Source organism: Conger conger, chromosome 14, assembly GCF_963514075.1.
Source record: "Conger conger chromosome 14, fConCon1.1, whole genome shotgun sequence".
NCBI classification, from domain to species: Eukaryota; Metazoa; Chordata; class Actinopteri; order Anguilliformes; family Congridae; genus Conger; species Conger conger.
Genome location: NC_083773.1, coordinates 8764915 through 8782154, shown reverse-complemented (window position 1 = coordinate 8782154; position 17240 = coordinate 8764915). Strand labels below are relative to the sequence as shown.

At 46.2% G+C, this 17240-nt stretch overlaps 1 protein-coding gene across 2 annotated transcripts; it reads left to right on the top strand.

The window, feature by feature from the left end:
- The first annotated feature begins 3530 nt into the window (after nucleotides 1-3530).
- On the top strand, nucleotides 3531-14390 carry LOC133110175 (oxysterol-binding protein-related protein 2-like). 2 transcript variants are annotated; one of them, XM_061220081.1, is made up of 14 exons: nucleotides 3531-3724; nucleotides 6347-6481; nucleotides 6753-6876; nucleotides 6967-7042; nucleotides 7147-7281; nucleotides 7717-7814; nucleotides 8737-8919; nucleotides 9799-9906; nucleotides 10292-10381; nucleotides 10692-10818; nucleotides 11702-11827; nucleotides 12032-12155; nucleotides 13131-13221; nucleotides 13763-14390. In XM_061220081.1, exons 2-14 carry the CDS (start codon nucleotides 6445-6447, stop codon nucleotides 13863-13865), a joined length of 1422 nt encoding a protein of 473 aa, XP_061076065.1. In that variant the 5' UTR covers nucleotides 3531-3724; nucleotides 6347-6444; the 3' UTR covers nucleotides 13866-14390. The 2 variants fall into 2 exon arrangements, with proteins under 2 accessions (XP_061076065.1, XP_061076064.1); XM_061220080.1 differs by having other exon boundaries at nucleotides 3533-3724; nucleotides 11699-11827.
- The last annotated feature ends 2850 nt before the right edge of the window (nucleotides 14391-17240 follow it).

Below are 17240 nucleotides of genomic sequence, written 5' to 3'. Positions count from 1 at the left end.
GCTATGTTTGCCTCCATTCCTTGCGTAAATATCGCTGGTGATTCCACATATCCCTGCGGACAACGCGTATATGTATATCTCTTTCGCTGAAATGTAAACGCAAACCAAAATTGAGAATCTGGGTGAATGGTCACAGAAAAGAAAGCATTTGCTAAATCAATCACAGAAAAATGAGCAGATTGCGGTCACATATTCAGGCAATGGTGATACGAGTACCGCGTTAATGTCTTCAATATCTAACTTCTCTTTAGATTCTCTTGAAAACAGCTGCAGTTGCTGTTGCTCCTTTGCTTTATCACCTTGCCGCTTAGATTTCTGATACTCAGCTTCTTCACGCCAATGAAGTGCTGCTTCATAAACAAACCTTTTTAACAACTTTTTGTCATCACCTGCCCGCCTCATTATATCACGCATAAGTTTGTTCGTATGGGCAGGCTTCAGCAGTCCACTAAACCCAAATTCCTTTACCCAAAATGATTCCCATTTCCCCGAACCATTATGCCGACGCTCCACACTCTCCCCAGTCATAGTCAAAGTCACGTCATCTGTCCCACAACAGTCTTTACAACAGTTACAACAACATCCCCCTTTACTGTTAGTGCGTCCCATCTTTTTTTTTTTTTTTTTTACTCTCTCTGTCTCACATAAACACAAGCCGAATTCAGGGATACCGTCACTCACCCGCCTGCTCCTCTCCTCTTTTGGAGAAACCCCCGACTGGCCTCCTACTTAGCCCAAAGAGCCATGTCTCGCTCCGGCTGAGGTCTTTCTCTATATCGTCTCGCAGACGACCCGTGCACGGTTTGCAGTCAGCGCTGATTCTCCAGGGAGTGCAGGTGAGGTATTGGTATCCCGGACGAGCCCCCAATGTGGTGGGAATTTTAATTTATTCCTGTAAGAAAACACTCAGAGACAAAGACAGTAAATAAAATCCAATCTTTACTATGCATAGGGTCCAAGTTACATGCAAAAACAAGGACAGAGGTTTCTCTCCTTTGTCTGGATATATGTATGCGCGGAGCGCAACAAATGTACGCCCCCTTTGATTAAACATTCCCAATGATCAATATTCAAAGACAATTCCCCACTCTTCTCCTTACTACAGATTGTTTATTCATATCTCCCCCCTTCAAGGTACTGTTTATGCAGATATAAGTTCTCAAAACATTCCAGCACGATGTATACGCAGGGGCCTGCGCATTCCCTGCGCGTCTGAGAAGTGGTTCTGCAGGCTCACAGGCTCCCAAGACAAGATAATATAGAACACACAGTTTATGGCCGTAGCCTTGGAGGCCATCTCAACTCACACAGTTACAGAAAATAATATTCATTAGCACAAAGCAAGTTATGATACTTTAATAATTATGTATGATCTGGATCACTCCAGGATAAGCAATTAATAATAGGATAAGCAATTAATAATAAAATAATCACATAAATGTATAATTTCAACAACAACTTCTGCATGGTGAGCACAAAATGTTTAAATGTTTTAATACCCTTTAATAATAGTGTAGACTCTCCACTTTAGCATTGTTTGATTACACATCAAAAAGTGTGGAGTACTGAGCCAAATCAAGAAAAAAAAAACTTTGTCCTAAAAATGATGGAGGGCACTGTATGTAACATATGAATCATGCACCAGGCACTACCTTGGAGCATGCGTCCTTCAATACACATATGGCTAAACTGTATGGCGCAGTTTCATACAATATCTTGATGTGCAGACATTACATTAATGGCATTTGGCAGACGCTCTTATCCAGAGCGACGTACAACAAAGTGCATACCCATAACCAGGGATAAGTGCGCTGAAAGACCCTAGAGGGAAGTACAATTTCAACTACTACCAGCACAACAAAGATAAGGACCAGGGCCTATTTGATTTTTTTATTTTTTATCTTTTTAAACCGCAACACGCAAAAGTATGAACAAACCTCTTAAGTAGCCAAACACTGCTTACCTAGCCAACCTAAAACATCCTGATACACAAGTAAATCACAGAAAGAAAACAATTAAGGTTTACAGGGAGGTAGGGAGGGACAGGGAGAGGTACTGCTTGAAGCGTTGCATCTTCAGTTTGCGCTTGAAGATTCTACAGTTCTGACCTCAACAGGGAGTTTGTTCCACCACCGTGGAGCCAGAACAGACAGTAGTCTGTAGTGTGAGGTGGAAGTTTGGAGAGGGGGAGGTGCCAAGCGGCCTGTGGAGGCTGAACGAAGAGGTCTGGCAGGGGTGTAAGGTCTGATGATTTTTTGGAGGTAAGCAGGGGCAGACCCCTTAACTGCTTGGAAGGCTAGCACCAATGTTTTGAATTTGATTTGAAGTAAGCAGAGGGGTGACATGTGAGTATTTGGGAAGGTTGAAGCCCAGACGAGCTGCTGCATTCTGGATAAGTTGGAGTGGTCTGATGGCGGACGCTGGGACACCAGCCAAGAGGGAATTGCAGTAGTCCAGGTGGGACAGAACCATCCCCTGGACCAGGAGCTGGGTCGAGTAGGGGGTGAGAAAGGGGCGGATTCTCCGTATGTTGCATAGGAAGAACCTGCATGACCGGGTCACCGCCGCAATGTTCTCAGAGAGGGACAGTCTGCTGTCCATCACCACGCCGAGGTTCCTTGCACAGGGTGATGGCGTCAGTGTGGTATCCCCGAGGGAAATGGAGAGATCCAGATGGAGAGAGGTAATGGCAGGGATGAATATCATTTCAGTCTTACCTGGGTTGAGCTTTAGATGGTGAGTTGAGCTCTGGATGTCACTCAGGCAAGCAGAGATATGGGCTGAAAAAGAAGCAGGCCTAGGACTGAGCCCTGGGGAACTCCTGTGGCAAGGGGCCGAGGTGACCGTACCGTACCAGCCCAGGCAACCAGGAAGGAGCGACCAGAGAGGTAGGACTCAATCCAGTCCAGGGCTGTGCCACAGATCCCCGTTGCTGACAGGGAGGACAGGAGGATGGAGTGATCCACAGTATCGAAGGCAGCACAGAGATCTAGAAGAAAGAACATGGCAGTATATGAACACATGCTCAATATATATTTGGTGAAAAAATAATTTAGCCTAGCATTGATTGAAAATTGAAGCATTAGATCATCTGACCGATTAAAAGTCACTGGGATGTTAATATGGAACATTCATTGTTCATACCATGTACTACTATTTCTGACTAGTGTTATCTTAAGTCATATTTCATAGTCATTGTGTACAGGTGTTCCTCCAGGGATTTTGGGCTCCATGAAAAGATTTTCCATCCCAGACCCGGGCCCGTATCAGTCAGAATACATATATTTTCAGAATAGATATGGAGCTAGTTGTTTATTACAGCAACTACAGGGAAATATTAACAAGAAAATGATAACCACATCGCCAACAACACTCTGCTTTCCTGACGTTTCCCAGGAGTGATGCGCGACTTCCTCCAAAACAATGTTGTTGCCCACCTCTTGAATGGGGAGACGCCTCCCGTCGGAGCGATACGATTGGTGCGCCCACTGATCATCCTCTTTCATTAAACAGATGACCTTTCAATCACTTCACCGTCGACCCTCCTTCTGTTTCAGGCACATTTGTATAACTTACGCTCCATGGTTTCAGGCCGAGCGGTTCATTCCTTGTGATGAGATAGGTTTTTATCCACCACTTCCGTCTCTGGGTCAACTCACCGACTGTGGGTGTTCAATTTGCGCGTTGTTGCAGATAAACGTAATTCGGCTCAGGAACCCCGCAGGTAAAGTAACTTAAGTATATTTATGTAAGATGTGTCTTTGTCTGTGCGTGAGCTACCGTGAATGGACTTTCATTGCAGCTGCGCGTTAGCTAAGGTTAGCTACGGATACAAGGCCATCCTAGCCTCTATAACGTGATCTGTTTGCTTCATAACGGTAACTGGATAGCTATAAACATTAAACGTACTGATAATTGGACTTGTATTGTGTGCTGTATATGAAGCTAATATCTTGTTTACAACGAGCGTATTCGCTAGCATAGCAACCTAGCTAACTGGCAAAAGAGTCTTGCTAGCTATGATGCATTGTCAGCGCCCTGTTCGTTTCAGGTATTCGACAATGTCCGTGCCCAAATATCATATTTCATGATTTATTGCAAAACGATTATTAAGCCTGGCTAATTTGGTCTTGGTCGTGCATATGGAGTCTCCGAATGTAACTAGCACGAGCTATATGTATTCACTGTTGGCGATTCGTTTTTCATTACCAGCTAGCCAACGTTAGATCACTGGGAATAGAAACATCTAACTTGCCCATTGTCTGGCTGGCTATTGAATTGGAATGTTTTTTTTTAAACATTTTAGCCATATTATCAAGTCAGATATAACACGTGATTTTGGATATCGTGTGGTTCACTTTAATTTTTTTATTTTTATTTTTATCAAAGTTTAATTAAACATTTTTCAATTAGCTCTGCCGTTTCTGGCATATTGCATGCAGCTTTCTGAAACGCGTCAACGTTGTTTATAAGCAGGATAAGTGTGAGAAGTTTTTTGGTTTTCATGCTAAGGCGCATTAGAAAGGATGCTTTCTGTTAGGTGACTACCTGAAGGCACATTTCATTCCGTTTAATTACGTTAGAAACTGTATTAATTGGATAAAGTTGAAAAGCCACATCTGCATTTAGCCAATAGGCTACCTGTTAAATGTAATGTCACTCCTGAATCTGAAACTGGTCCAGATCGCTGGACATAAACGTTCCGCCATAGGGCTAAACTGTCATGCACTACGTGTGTTGGCTAATTTTGTTTTGGGGGATGAGGGACTACGAAATATCATGCCGACTATGGAACACCTTTCGATATGGAACGCCATTGGGGTCACTGACATCTCAGATTTGACACATTCAATTTGAGACATGAAATCAATTTTACATGTCAAATAATATGTATTGACGTGTCAAATTGTAAAATAATAGGCGAATTATTTGATAATTTGAATCAATGGAAGCTTGTTGGGTCAAGATGTTTGGGTCATTGACAGATCAAATTTGACACCTTAAATAAGATGAAAAAAATATGCAAACGATTGGCCCATCGCAACTCTAAGCGCATTTATAAGAAGTCACGCGCTGCCACAGATGTTACCAGACGTTACCACACCGGGTTTCATTTCAATCTCCAGATAAGATGGAGATGTGTCAACAGCCAGCATTAGCCGTATCGCATGTGGAAATTAGTGGTGTCAACAACTGGCAAATCTGCCCAACCACATTTGTTACAAATATCCCCCACATGCTTTAGAATAGGAAGATACGGCAACTTTCATACTTGTTTACATTGTACACAAACTGTTTGTCATCACCTCAAATATAATGTGACGTACTGTAGCAGATAAGTGTATGCTGTTCATAGAGAAATTTCACATGTTTTGATTGCATTACCTTTGAGTAAATGAGTAAGAAGTAAAGAAATGTTACAATTGTAACGGGATACTTTGGACATGTTTTGTGTGAGATTCGCCCTTTATTTTCAGGGTTATTGGCAAAAAGGAAAGAATACCGTCAGTCACCTGATTACCCTGATTTCTCATTGATGTGTGGGAGAGCCAATGGAAATGGCTTCAATAGTAGTCTGATGGCATTTGCTAGTGCTGTTTAAAATACAGAACGCTGTCCATCAGTTTATTTTCAGACTGTACGTACAGCTGGTTTGCTGAAGCAAGCTCCTAATTGCATTTTCAAAGGATAAAACAGCAGTGCATTTCAACTCAGATTCTAAACTTTAGCATCTGCACAGGCACTCCTTATGTTGCTCACTGCGTGGGACTGAGGTCTCTGATTACTTTACTAACGCATGTAAGTGAAGACATAGGAATTATCTGACTGGCTTGCTTGCTTGCTTGTGTCCGTTTAGGATTCTGCATGACTCCCATACCTTGTGTAAGGGCAGTCTTGTGAAATGGGAGTTGGACGTTGCCATCGCTTTTTTTCTGGCTTGTGAAATCCTTTCCTCATACTGTGGCTTTCCTGTTCACCCAGAGCTTTCAGATCTGTTGGCTTCTGCATGACTGCAGTCAGGTGTTGCTCCCAGCCAAAGGTCCCGGGGCAGCGTTGATGTGTGTGTGTGTGTTTTCCCACTCCTGGAGTTATGATACAATGGTGTTTGTGTGCCTTTGCAGTCATTTAGTTTCTTCATTTAGCAAAATGCGGTCATAGCTGCTTCGTATAGCCTTTGGAACTATGAGGTCAGGTCATTACTTCAGCTTCCTGTTAGCTACCACTATCGGCTGTCTGGCATGGTGACATTTCTACACTACACTACCCATGATTCCACAGGACACTTCCTTAGCCACTGCATGTAGCGGTCCTCTGCCTGAGCTTGTGGGTGTGTCCTGGTTCCTAGGCCTCTGCTGTTGGGCGGTGGTGGAGTGTGATTGACAGCGTACAGCACAGAGCGAGATGATGCAACACTAGAGGGGGAGGCCGGCTTCAGTGCACATCATGAACGGCGAAGAGGAGTTCTACGATGCCGTGACGGGTGAGAGCCACAAAAATCCCACCACAACCCTGCCCAGACCCCAAACCCCTACACCCCAACACCTCCCTCCCTGTCTATTAGGGTGGCATTTTGGTCAAGGAACCACAGGCTCCCCAGAACTACTGAAGAAACTCTTCAAGCTCAGTGACTGTGATGCTGGTTCTGATGTGTCTGATGTGTCTGATGTGTCTGATGTGTCTGTGTCTGTGTCTGTGTCTGTGTCTGTGTCTGTGTCTGTGTCTGTGTCTGTGTCTGTGCGCGCGTTGTTCAGGTTTGGAGTCGGACGAGTCGTACGAGGGCGTGTCGGAGGCCAGCTTTAAGGATGCCATCGTGTTTGAGGGAACGCAGGAGGACAGCGACGGGCTCCCGCAGGAGAACGGGGTGAGGGAGCGCAGGTAAGGCAGAGCCCAGGTGCGCTTGGTTTCGTTTACAGCACACTGTACGTGTGCATCACCGCACGTCTGTTTCTGGCTCCCCTTTCACAGGACCACCTTGCCGGCGCCTATGTTTTCCCGGAATAACTTCAGCGTGTGGGGGATCCTGAAGAAGTGCATCGGACTGGTGAGGTTGCGCGGCGTTGCATCACACCTGGCTTTAACGAGTCGCACCTGTGTCACGCTCGTTGCGTCATGCCTGTGTTCGCTGTGCGTGTTGCCGCGGCGCAGGAGCTGTCGAAGATCGCCATGCCCATCGTGCTGAACGAGCCCCTGAGCTTCCTGCAGCGCATCTCCGAGTACATGGAGCACACGTACCTCATCCACAAGGCCTGCAGCATGCCCGACCCTGTGGACCGCATTCAGGTTGGAGCCTTACGCCCGCGCACGCACACTCTAACACGGCTTGGTTTCAACATCTGACAATGCCCAGCCAGTCGCCTCTGTCAAAAAGCCTAAAAAATAGTTGGGTGTTATGGCCTAGTGGTTAGGGCATCCCCCTTTGTATGCATGTATGTGCCTGCTGTCACCATCACAGAGAACTAAACCCGGGCACCTCTGTCAAATAGCGAAAAAGAATTATGAGCCATTGTGATATATTTCAGAGTATATCACCCTAATACCCAAGGGAATGTGATCTCTCTCTCTCTCTCTCTCTCTCTCTCTCTCTCTCTCTCTCTCCCTCTCTCTCTCCCTCTCTCTCTCCCTCCCTCTCCCTCTCTCTCTCTCTCTGTCTCTTTCTCTGTCTTTTTCTGTCTCGCTCTCTATCTTTCTCTCTTTCTCTCTTTCTCTCTCTCCCAGGCTGTAGCTGCGTTTGCTGTCTCTGCTGTAGCGTCTCAGTGGGACAGAACTGGCAAACCCTTCAACCCTCTGCTGGGAGAGACTTATGAGCTCATCCGGTGAGAGAGAAAATGTGTGTGTGTGTGTGTGTGTGTGTGTGTGTGTGTGTGTGTGTGTGTGTGTGTAATGTTTATATGCAATATATATAAATATTTCCACTTCGGCTTTTATGAGATTCAACTAATGATTAGGTTTTAAAATGTGCATCAGTGCTTTAGATTCAGACCTCAAGAGTATGTAAAACTGTGAGCAGTAGTTTTGGATGCCCTTTCGCTGGGGCCTGTGCAGTAGGTATGGAGGAACTGGGCACTTTCAGTATCCGCCAGGCCAGACGCATAACCATGAGTGGAAATGAACCACTTCCTATCGTCTGGCCAGATCTGCGCCCTGTGTGATACCCTGAGCATGCTCTGCTGTTTCACTTCACAGTTCGTTACAGATCCAAAAGAATGCCGCTGTTACAGTAAATGACTTTTAAATGACAAAAAAACATCAGTTTATCCTACATGTTTGTGACGATGGTTTCGCCACCCTGTTCTGTGTGTTTGTCTATTCGTTGCTCAGTACAGTATAATCGGATCTTCAGTGCCAAACCATTATATATATATCTAGAAATGAATGAGATTCAAGCACACATTCAGTCAGTCTAAAGCTTTAGATCTTATTCTCAGACAGAGGTGTAGGCACTGAAAGCTTCACTGAATAAATGAGATTTACAAATGCCACAACGTAGGCTAATCACATTCACTTCTGCTCTAACGTTCACTCAGGAATTCATGCGATTTATCTGCACTGTGCAATTCGTATATATACCACCGTGTGCATCAGCTATGACTGAAGCCATACTTTACACAGTGCACATAAATCACATTCATTCAGCTTCTGTGTGCCTGTGCAGTGTAGTTGTTCAGCAGTATTATATCTTCTCTCCTTCTCTCCTTCTCTCCTTCTCTCCTTCTCTCCTTCTCTCCTTCTCTCCAGGGAGGCTGAGGGCTACCGTCTGATTTCGGAGCAGGTCAGCCACCACCCCCCCGTTAGCGCCTTCCACGCGGAGAGCCTGAAGCAGGACTTTGTCTTCCATGGCTCCATCTACCCCAAACTCAAGTTCTGGGGCAAGAGTGTGGAGGCTGAGCCTCGAGGAACCATCACTCTGGAGCTCCTGAAGTGAGTGTGTGTCCGTGTTAAAAGAGCATTTCTGTTATGTGCTGACAAGACTAACGTGCAACATTGGCTCAGGAGGTAAGAGCAGTTGTCTGGCAGTCAGAGGGTTGCCGGTTCGATCCCGCCCTGGGTGTGTCGAAGTGTCTCTGAGCAAGACACCTAAACCCCTAAATGCTCCCGACGAGCTGGTTGGTGCCTTGCATGGCAGCCAATCACCGTTGGTGTGTGAGTGTGCGTATGAATGGGTGAATGAGAAGCATCAATTGTACAGCAGATAAAGGCGCTATATAAATGTCAATTAACATGATTACCATTTATATGTGAGAGGGTTGCAAATCCAACCATCTTCAGAAGTGTAGCAAAGCGACTGCAACTGCTTACTGCCTTAATCAGCTTAGAAAGAGTGCTGCTGTCTGTGACCTTCAATAACCATTTCAATAAGGTATTTAAACAGAATGATTTCAAGCAGAAGCCCCCAGTGTTTAGTGCTGTGATCTCTGTACCTCAGTCATAAAGAGGCGTACACTGTATGTGTGTTTAGTGCTGTGATCGCTGTTCCTCAGTCATAAAGAGGCGTACACTGTATGTGTGTTTAGTGCTGTGATCTCTGTTCCTCAGTCATAAAGAGGCGTACACTGTATGTGTGTTTAGTGCTGTGATCTCTGTTCCTCAGTCATAAAGAGGCGTACACTGTATGTGTGTTTAGTGCTGTGATCTCTGTTCCTCAGTCATAAAGAGGCGTACACTGTATGTGTGTTTAGTGCTGTGATCTCTGTTCCTCAGTCATAAAGAGGCGTACACTGTATGTGTGTTTAGTGCTGTGTTCTCTGTTCCTCAGTCATAAAGAGGCGTGTGTTTAGTGCTGTGATCTCTGTTCCTCAGTCATAAAGAGGCGTACACCTGGACCAACCCGCTGTGCTGTGTGCACAACATCATCCTGGGTCAGCTGTGGATTGAGCAGTACGGCACTGTGGAGATCCTCAACCACAGGTGAGCCGGCAGCATGCTTAATGTTAACCGCAAAAAAACCTCACTTCCAAGTCAAATGTGTGCATTTGCCGAAAGCCTCAAAATAAGTGCATGTAGCTGTCAATGTGTCCTCTAGCTGCGCAGTGAAAATTGCAATGAATGAATGAATTAATGAATGGCGGATTTTTTCACCGAGTGCTCTTAGCCGTTGTCTTTTGCCCTCGTCCTCGCTTTGAAATCCTGTGGGACTGGAGGTTTAATAATCTGTAATACCTCCGGTAATTCAGTGGGAATGTCAGTCTGTAATCCCTAGGCCTTTACTTAGAATCCATCACAGAGCCTTTGAAACCTTCTGGATGACTGATTCTAGTCTCCATTGCTGTGGATTTGTAATGTGTTTCTGCAGCACTGGGGATCGGTGTGTGCTGAACTTCAAGCCCTGCGGGATGTTTGGGAAGGAGCTGCACAAAGTGGAGGGCTACATCCAGGACAAAAAGTGAGCTGTGTGTGTGTGCGTGTGTGTGAGAGAGAGAGAGAGAGAGAGAGAGAATGTGTGTGAGAGAGAGAGAACGTGGGTGTGTGTGTGTGTGTGTGGCGCTATGTCTGTATGTGTGTGAGAGAGCGTGTGTGCGTGAGAGAGAGAGCACGTGTGTGTTTATGTGTGTGTGTGTGTGTATGTGTGAGAGAGCGTGTGTGTGTGTGTGTGTGTGTGTGTGTATATATATATGTGTATATGTGTGTGTGTGTGTGTGTGTGTGCGTACAGTGCAGTGTGTAACTCAGTCATGCTGTGTTTGGGGGTGTCAGTAAGAGGAGGCGCAGGGTGCTGTATGGGAAGTGGACGGAGTGTGTCTGGAGCGTGGAGCCCCAGGAGTACGAGGCGCAGCGCAAAGCGGAGAGGAAGGGGGTCGGCGACGCCCGCAAACACAAGCAGGTGAGCACAGCGCCTCCTGCTGGAGACGCCGCGTCACTGTGCCATTTCACAAATGTTGCTAAACAACCTTGGCCTGGCAGGCACATCTCAATCTGCACAGGATTGTGTATTACAGTTTTTTTACAATCGTTTTCACACTTGGTCTCTACCATGTCCACTTTTTCAAAACACTTAACACATTCACCATATCATTAGGCTATGTGAACTAAACTGTGGATATTTTTGCATTGCTTTCATACTAAAGGCATTCAATCACCACTTCTTCCAAAATTCATGAATACCTCTGTGTCAGTGTTCAGCAAGCGTTTGTACAAATACAGCAAATTTTGCAGACATTTAGATACTCTGTTCAAAACCGTTAACTTTCAGTTCAAAACCCAATAAAATTCTGATCACTGTGGAAGGAAATATGCTGCATTTTGGCAGAAAAATGAAACTATATGCTTGAAATACGTAAGACAGATCATTCTGATTTGAGCAGAACTTTAAAAAACTGAAAAATCAGGCCAGCAAAGCCAAACTGGTCTGGTGTAATCAGAGCTGCTGTTTGCCCAGGAGTGAACCCTTCTGTCTAATGTGTTTTGACTTCAGTATAAATTTCCTGTTGCTTGTGCTTAATGTTTTTAGTAATCACAAATATGAAGCAAAAAGACAACTTCTGATCATTTGTAACACTTTAGGGACTTTAAGGACGTTGGTATAGCAGAGTGACAGGTTACTTGTGTCGTTGCAGCAGGACATTGTGGCTGTGCTGGAGAATGAGGATGTTTGTGTCGTTGTAGCAGGATGTTGTGGCTGTGCTGGAGAATGAGGATGTTTATGTCGTTGTAGCAGGATGTTGTGGCTGTGCTGGAGAATGAGGATGTTTGTGTCGTTGCAGCAGGACGATGTGGCTGTGCTGGAGAATGAGGATGCAGACGACATGCCTGAGGTGCAGGAGACCGTTGCCGTGGTACCTGGCAGCACGCTGCTATGGAGAGTTGCACCCCGCCCTGCTCACTCTGCTCAGGTACGTGCAGTTTACTCATACACTACAAACTGCATATACTGTACTCCCACAAAACCCTACCCTGTTCATTTCATTCTAGATGGGTACCCTATTCTAATACGCACATACATAATCACACACACACACACACACACTCACTTATCTCAGTAATCTATCTCTTTCCCTCTCAGATCTAGAGGTATAATATTTTTCTCTCTGGTGTAGATGTATAATTTCACCAGCTTTGCCATGTCACTGAATGAGCTGGAACCAGGGATGGAAGGGACCCTCTCCCCCACAGACTGCCGTCTGCGCCCCGACATCCGGGCCATGGAGAACGGTGATATAGGTACAACAACGCCCTGCAGTACCCACCTTAACTACACCCACACCCACGCCCTGCAGTACCCACCTTAACTACACCCACGCCCTGCAATACCCACCTTAACTACACCCACACCTTGCAATACCTACCTTAACTACACCCACACGCACACCCTGCAGTACCCACCTTAACTACACCCACGCCCTGCAATACCCACCTTAACTACACCCACACCTTGCAATGCCTACCTTAACTACACCCACATGCACACCCTGCAGTACCCACCTTAACTACACCCACACCCTGCAGTACCCACCTTAACTACACCCACACCCTGCAATACCCACCTTAACTACACCCACACCCTGCAGTACCCACCTTAACTACACCCACACCCTGCAGTACCCACCTTAACTACACCCACACCCACACCCTGCAATACCCACCTTAACTACACCCACACCCTGCAGTACCCACCTTAACTACACCCACACCCTGCAGTACCCACCTTAACTACACCCACACCCACACGCTGCAATACCCACCTTAACTACACCCACATGCACACCCTGCAATACCCACCTTAACTACACGCACACCCTGCAATACTCACCTTAACTACACCCACACCCACACCCTGCAATACCCACCTTAACTACACCCACACCCACACCCTGCAGTACCCACCTTAACTACACCCACACCCTGCAATACCCACCTTAACAACACACACACCCACGCCCTGCAATACCCACCTTAACAACACACACACCCACGCCCTGCAATACCCACCTTAACTACACCCACACCCTGCAATACCCACCTTAACAACACCCACACCCTGCAATACCCACCTTAACTGAACGCACACCCTGCAATACCCACCTTAACAACACGCACACTGTGTGGAGCACACAAACTAACCACTGACTGCCCTGCCACAGTGGAGCACACAGAAAGTGTGATTGTTTGAGCTCAGTGGCGTTTAATCCCCTGCAGACACGGCCAGCGCAGAGAAGGAAAGGCTAGAGGAGAAACAGAGAGCAGCACGGAAAGAACGCGCCAAAGATGAGGAGGAGTGGAGCACGAGGTGTGTTTCATGCGCACGTGAAAAGGTCTGTCACTGGTACTCACGCCTGGTCCTGGAGATCTGCTGGGTCTGCTGGCTTTCGTTGTTACTCAGCAATTAACTGTGTAATTGCCTGCTTTAATTGATGAATTAACCAGCACACCCTGTGGATCTTCAGGACCAGGAGTGAGGACCATGCTTTCTGTATGTACAGTACAGGTCTTTGTCCAGCAATGTGGCTGGCATTTATATAGCGCCTTTATCCAAAGCGCTGTACAGTTGATGCTTCTCATTCACCCGTTCATACACTCACAGTCACACACCAACGGTGATTGGTTGCTATGTCATCCAATCATCATTTGGGGGTTAGGTGTCTTGCTCAGGGGCACTTCAACACACCCAGGGTGGGATCGAACTGGCAACCCTCTGACTGCCAGAGGACTGCTCTTACCTCCTGAGCCAATGTTGCCAAAGTAGTGTTTGTTTCAGCCGTCTGAGCATGGTGATGCTTGGATCTCTGTTGGGTCTCTAACGTTTCCTCAACGTTCCCTGTGTGTTTCAGGTGGTTCCAGTCAGGTACGAATCCGTACACCGGGTCCCAGGACTGGCTCTACACAGGAGGGTATTTTGATAGGAAATACACCGACTGTCCTGACATCTACTGACGGGGGGGCCTTCTCCGCCCCCACCTCAAAAACGGCTCCATATCATCTCGTGTGGAGGCTCTGAGTGGGTGCGGATACCTTTTTTTTTTTTTGTTTTCTTTTTTTTAAAGGGTTTTATTTTTATCCGATCGTTCCAGCGTCTACACTAACTCGCCTAACCCAACGGACATCTTGTATAGAAACAGAAAAATCAGGGATACGGATGCTTATTTGACTGAAGAATTGTAATTTATTTTATTTCGGGGGGTAAGGTAGCTGTGATAGCTGTGAAATGTTGTTTTTGTTTCTTTCTTTTATGTCTTTCTCTTCTGATGAATATGCTCGTTGTCCATTTTCTGTGAAGTGAAACGGTACATGTAGGTGTACACACATGCATATCTGTGTGTCTATGTTTATATAAATAATATATATTACTGCTCACACACACTCACACGCACGTAGTATTTGCTAGGAGGCCCCTTCCATTTACAAGGCGCCTCCTAGACACCCCCGGTGTGGTGTGTAATGCCCCTCCGGCGTTTGTCATGGCTCCATTGAAACGGTTCCCCGTACACAGGCAGGTGCGCTGCACGCCACTGTAGCATGCGCGGTGTCTGTGTGTCTGCGTTTGGAACGGAGGGGGGGGGGGGGGGGTCACAAGCTGAACAAGCTGAAGGGTACGCACTGGCTGCAGGAACCAGTAGGAGGTTTCCGCTAATAGTATTTCTTGTGAAGTTAAATACTTAGGAAACTATACATTTTTTTTGGATTTGTACACACTCCTTGATTGGTACTTTCGCATTTCAATATGTAGCAGCACCAAGAACAGGTGAATATGTAGCAGAACCAAGAACGCATCGGAGGAATTTCTCTGCAAATGAACTGTCGTGTGATGCGGTTTACTTCCAAGCGTCTGAGGAACTGTGCATGCAACCTATGCACCGGAACGCAGTCCTCGTCTTTAGCAGAGGTGGCAAATCCAGGTTCAGAAAGTAAAAGTCCTCCCCTGTATTTCGTTCCAGTGCATGGATTTGGTAATTGGCACAATTCCCCAGCCATGTGGGAGATCCAATCGGTGCATTCACGGGTGGAAGAAACACATGGCAGGACTTTTCATTTCTGAGCCCTGGACTTTCCCCCTCCGGTTTGTACTGATGTATGTATGAGCGGGGCCATCTGCTTTTCCTCAGCCGCAGATTATGTTGAATAACGGCAGACGCCCGAATGACTAATCAAACAGCACTGAGCAACCTGGAAGGAGCAAGTTGAATAAAAACTTGGTTTTTAAAGGGAGTGTGAACAGTCTGCCCTCCTGTTGTTTTTATGTCTTTATTCCGGCAGGGTGGGCAGGGTGGGTGGGAGACGGAGGGGATCGCAGGTCAGCAGGTCCCGTAGTCCACAGCTGAAACCTACACTTGAGCGGGGGTTACTTGCATATGCCTCGATTTGATTGTTTTCATTTTAGCCACTATTTAAGGCCCTGCTATCACTTCCAGGTTATACCCTAGCAAAAAAACAATTTACATTTATGGAATAGTCAATTGGATGAAATATTTTTTACATTTACATGTTTCTTAAAACTGATCCAGTCATGATTTTGGACTATTTATTGACAAGGGGTTGCTGCTGCTCATTATTGTAATGCAGTGTTGTCTAGTATGTGCTAGTATTGCAAGGAAATTGAACTCGCTGTCTTGAGCTTATGGGTCTGAATTTGTTGATGATTAAGCAATTGTCCAAACGGTTGGATTTTCATCAAGATTTTTGTTACGTTCAAATTTATAGGAATTTAGACATTCACTCCTGTTTTTTATGCTTTGGAATAAATTAAAAAACCTGGAGAAAACCTGAGAAAATGGGGGCCTAAACGTTCCGCTGCCAGGGAAACGGTTTGTTTTTCCGTGCCGAGACTGGGCTGCTAATCTGATTTATTTTGATGTGAATGTAATGAGACACTGTTGGTGAAGGATGATACTTTCACACAGGCTCCTCCCATGTCTTGTCTGAAGACTTGTGTGTACGTGCTGTCTGGATGCACACACGGCCTCCTCCCATGTCACAGACTGTGTACACGCTGTCTCCTCCCATGTCACAGACTGTACACGCTGTCTGGATGCACACACAGTCTCCCATGTCACAGACTGTGTGTACGCACTGTCTGGATGCACACACACTCCTCCCATGTCACAGACTGTGTGTACGTGCTGTCTGGATGCACACGGTCTCCTCCCATGTCACATACTGTGTGTACGCGCTGTCTGGATGCACACACGGTCTCCTCCCATGTCACATACTGTGTGTACGCGCTGTCTGGATGCACACACGGTCTCCTCCCATGTCACAGACTGTGTGTACGCGCTGTCTGGATGCACACACGGTCTCCTCACATGTCACAGACTGTGTGTACGCGCTGTCTGGATGCACACAGACTCCTCCCATGTCACAGACTGTGTGTACGTGCTGTCTGGATGCACACACGGTCTCCTCCCATGTCACAGACTGTGTGTACGCGCTGTCTGGATGCACACAGACTCCTCCCATGTCACAGACTGTGTGTACGCGCTGTCTGGATGCACACGGTCTCCTCACATGTCACAGACTGTGTGTACGCGCTGTCTGGATGCACACGGTCTCCTCACATGTCACAGACTGTGTGTACGCGCTGTCTGGATGCACACGGTCTCCTCACATGTCACAGACTGTGTGTACGCGCTGTCTGGATGCATGCCAGCCCAGAGCCTCACTCCCGAGAGTCTGAATGAATCTGTCACAAACGTGCTCTGCTCTCCGTGACCGTTTTACCTGGGGCAGGATGTTCAACGCGCCACCATTTCGGTTTAAACAAAAACGGTTTCCTACGTTTCTTCGGGGCTGAACGTGGCCCTGGTGGAGATACCTCTGCCTCTGGGAGGAGGGGTTGATGGTCCTGGACCCCTCACCCCCCCCCCCAGCCTGCCACTCCCCACTGTCACCAGAGTTTGGAAGAATTACCCCTGTACCAACTGTAATATTGTTCTTCAACAATGCCTAATTACCAACAGCCGGTATTTTTGTTGGTTTTCTTTTAGCCACCACTACATTTGTTCGTACTTACATTATAATAATGCATGTTTCACAATGTGAATGGTTCTGGATATAAATCATTTGTTTGGTGTCAAAACTAAAAGCTGCTTAAGACATTTTCTTTTGTTTTTTTTACCTAGTTCACAAAAAAAGATTTTGGTCAAGTACAAAATAATTATGATAGTAATACTTAACCAATCGTAATCATAATGAGAAAAACCATAAGATAAAATTGTACACATCTTCGTGTGAGTATCATGTAGAAAATGATGTTGTCTCCAGTCTATAGCTACTGGCTGAAGTTACACTATAGTTAGATGTACAGACATGACC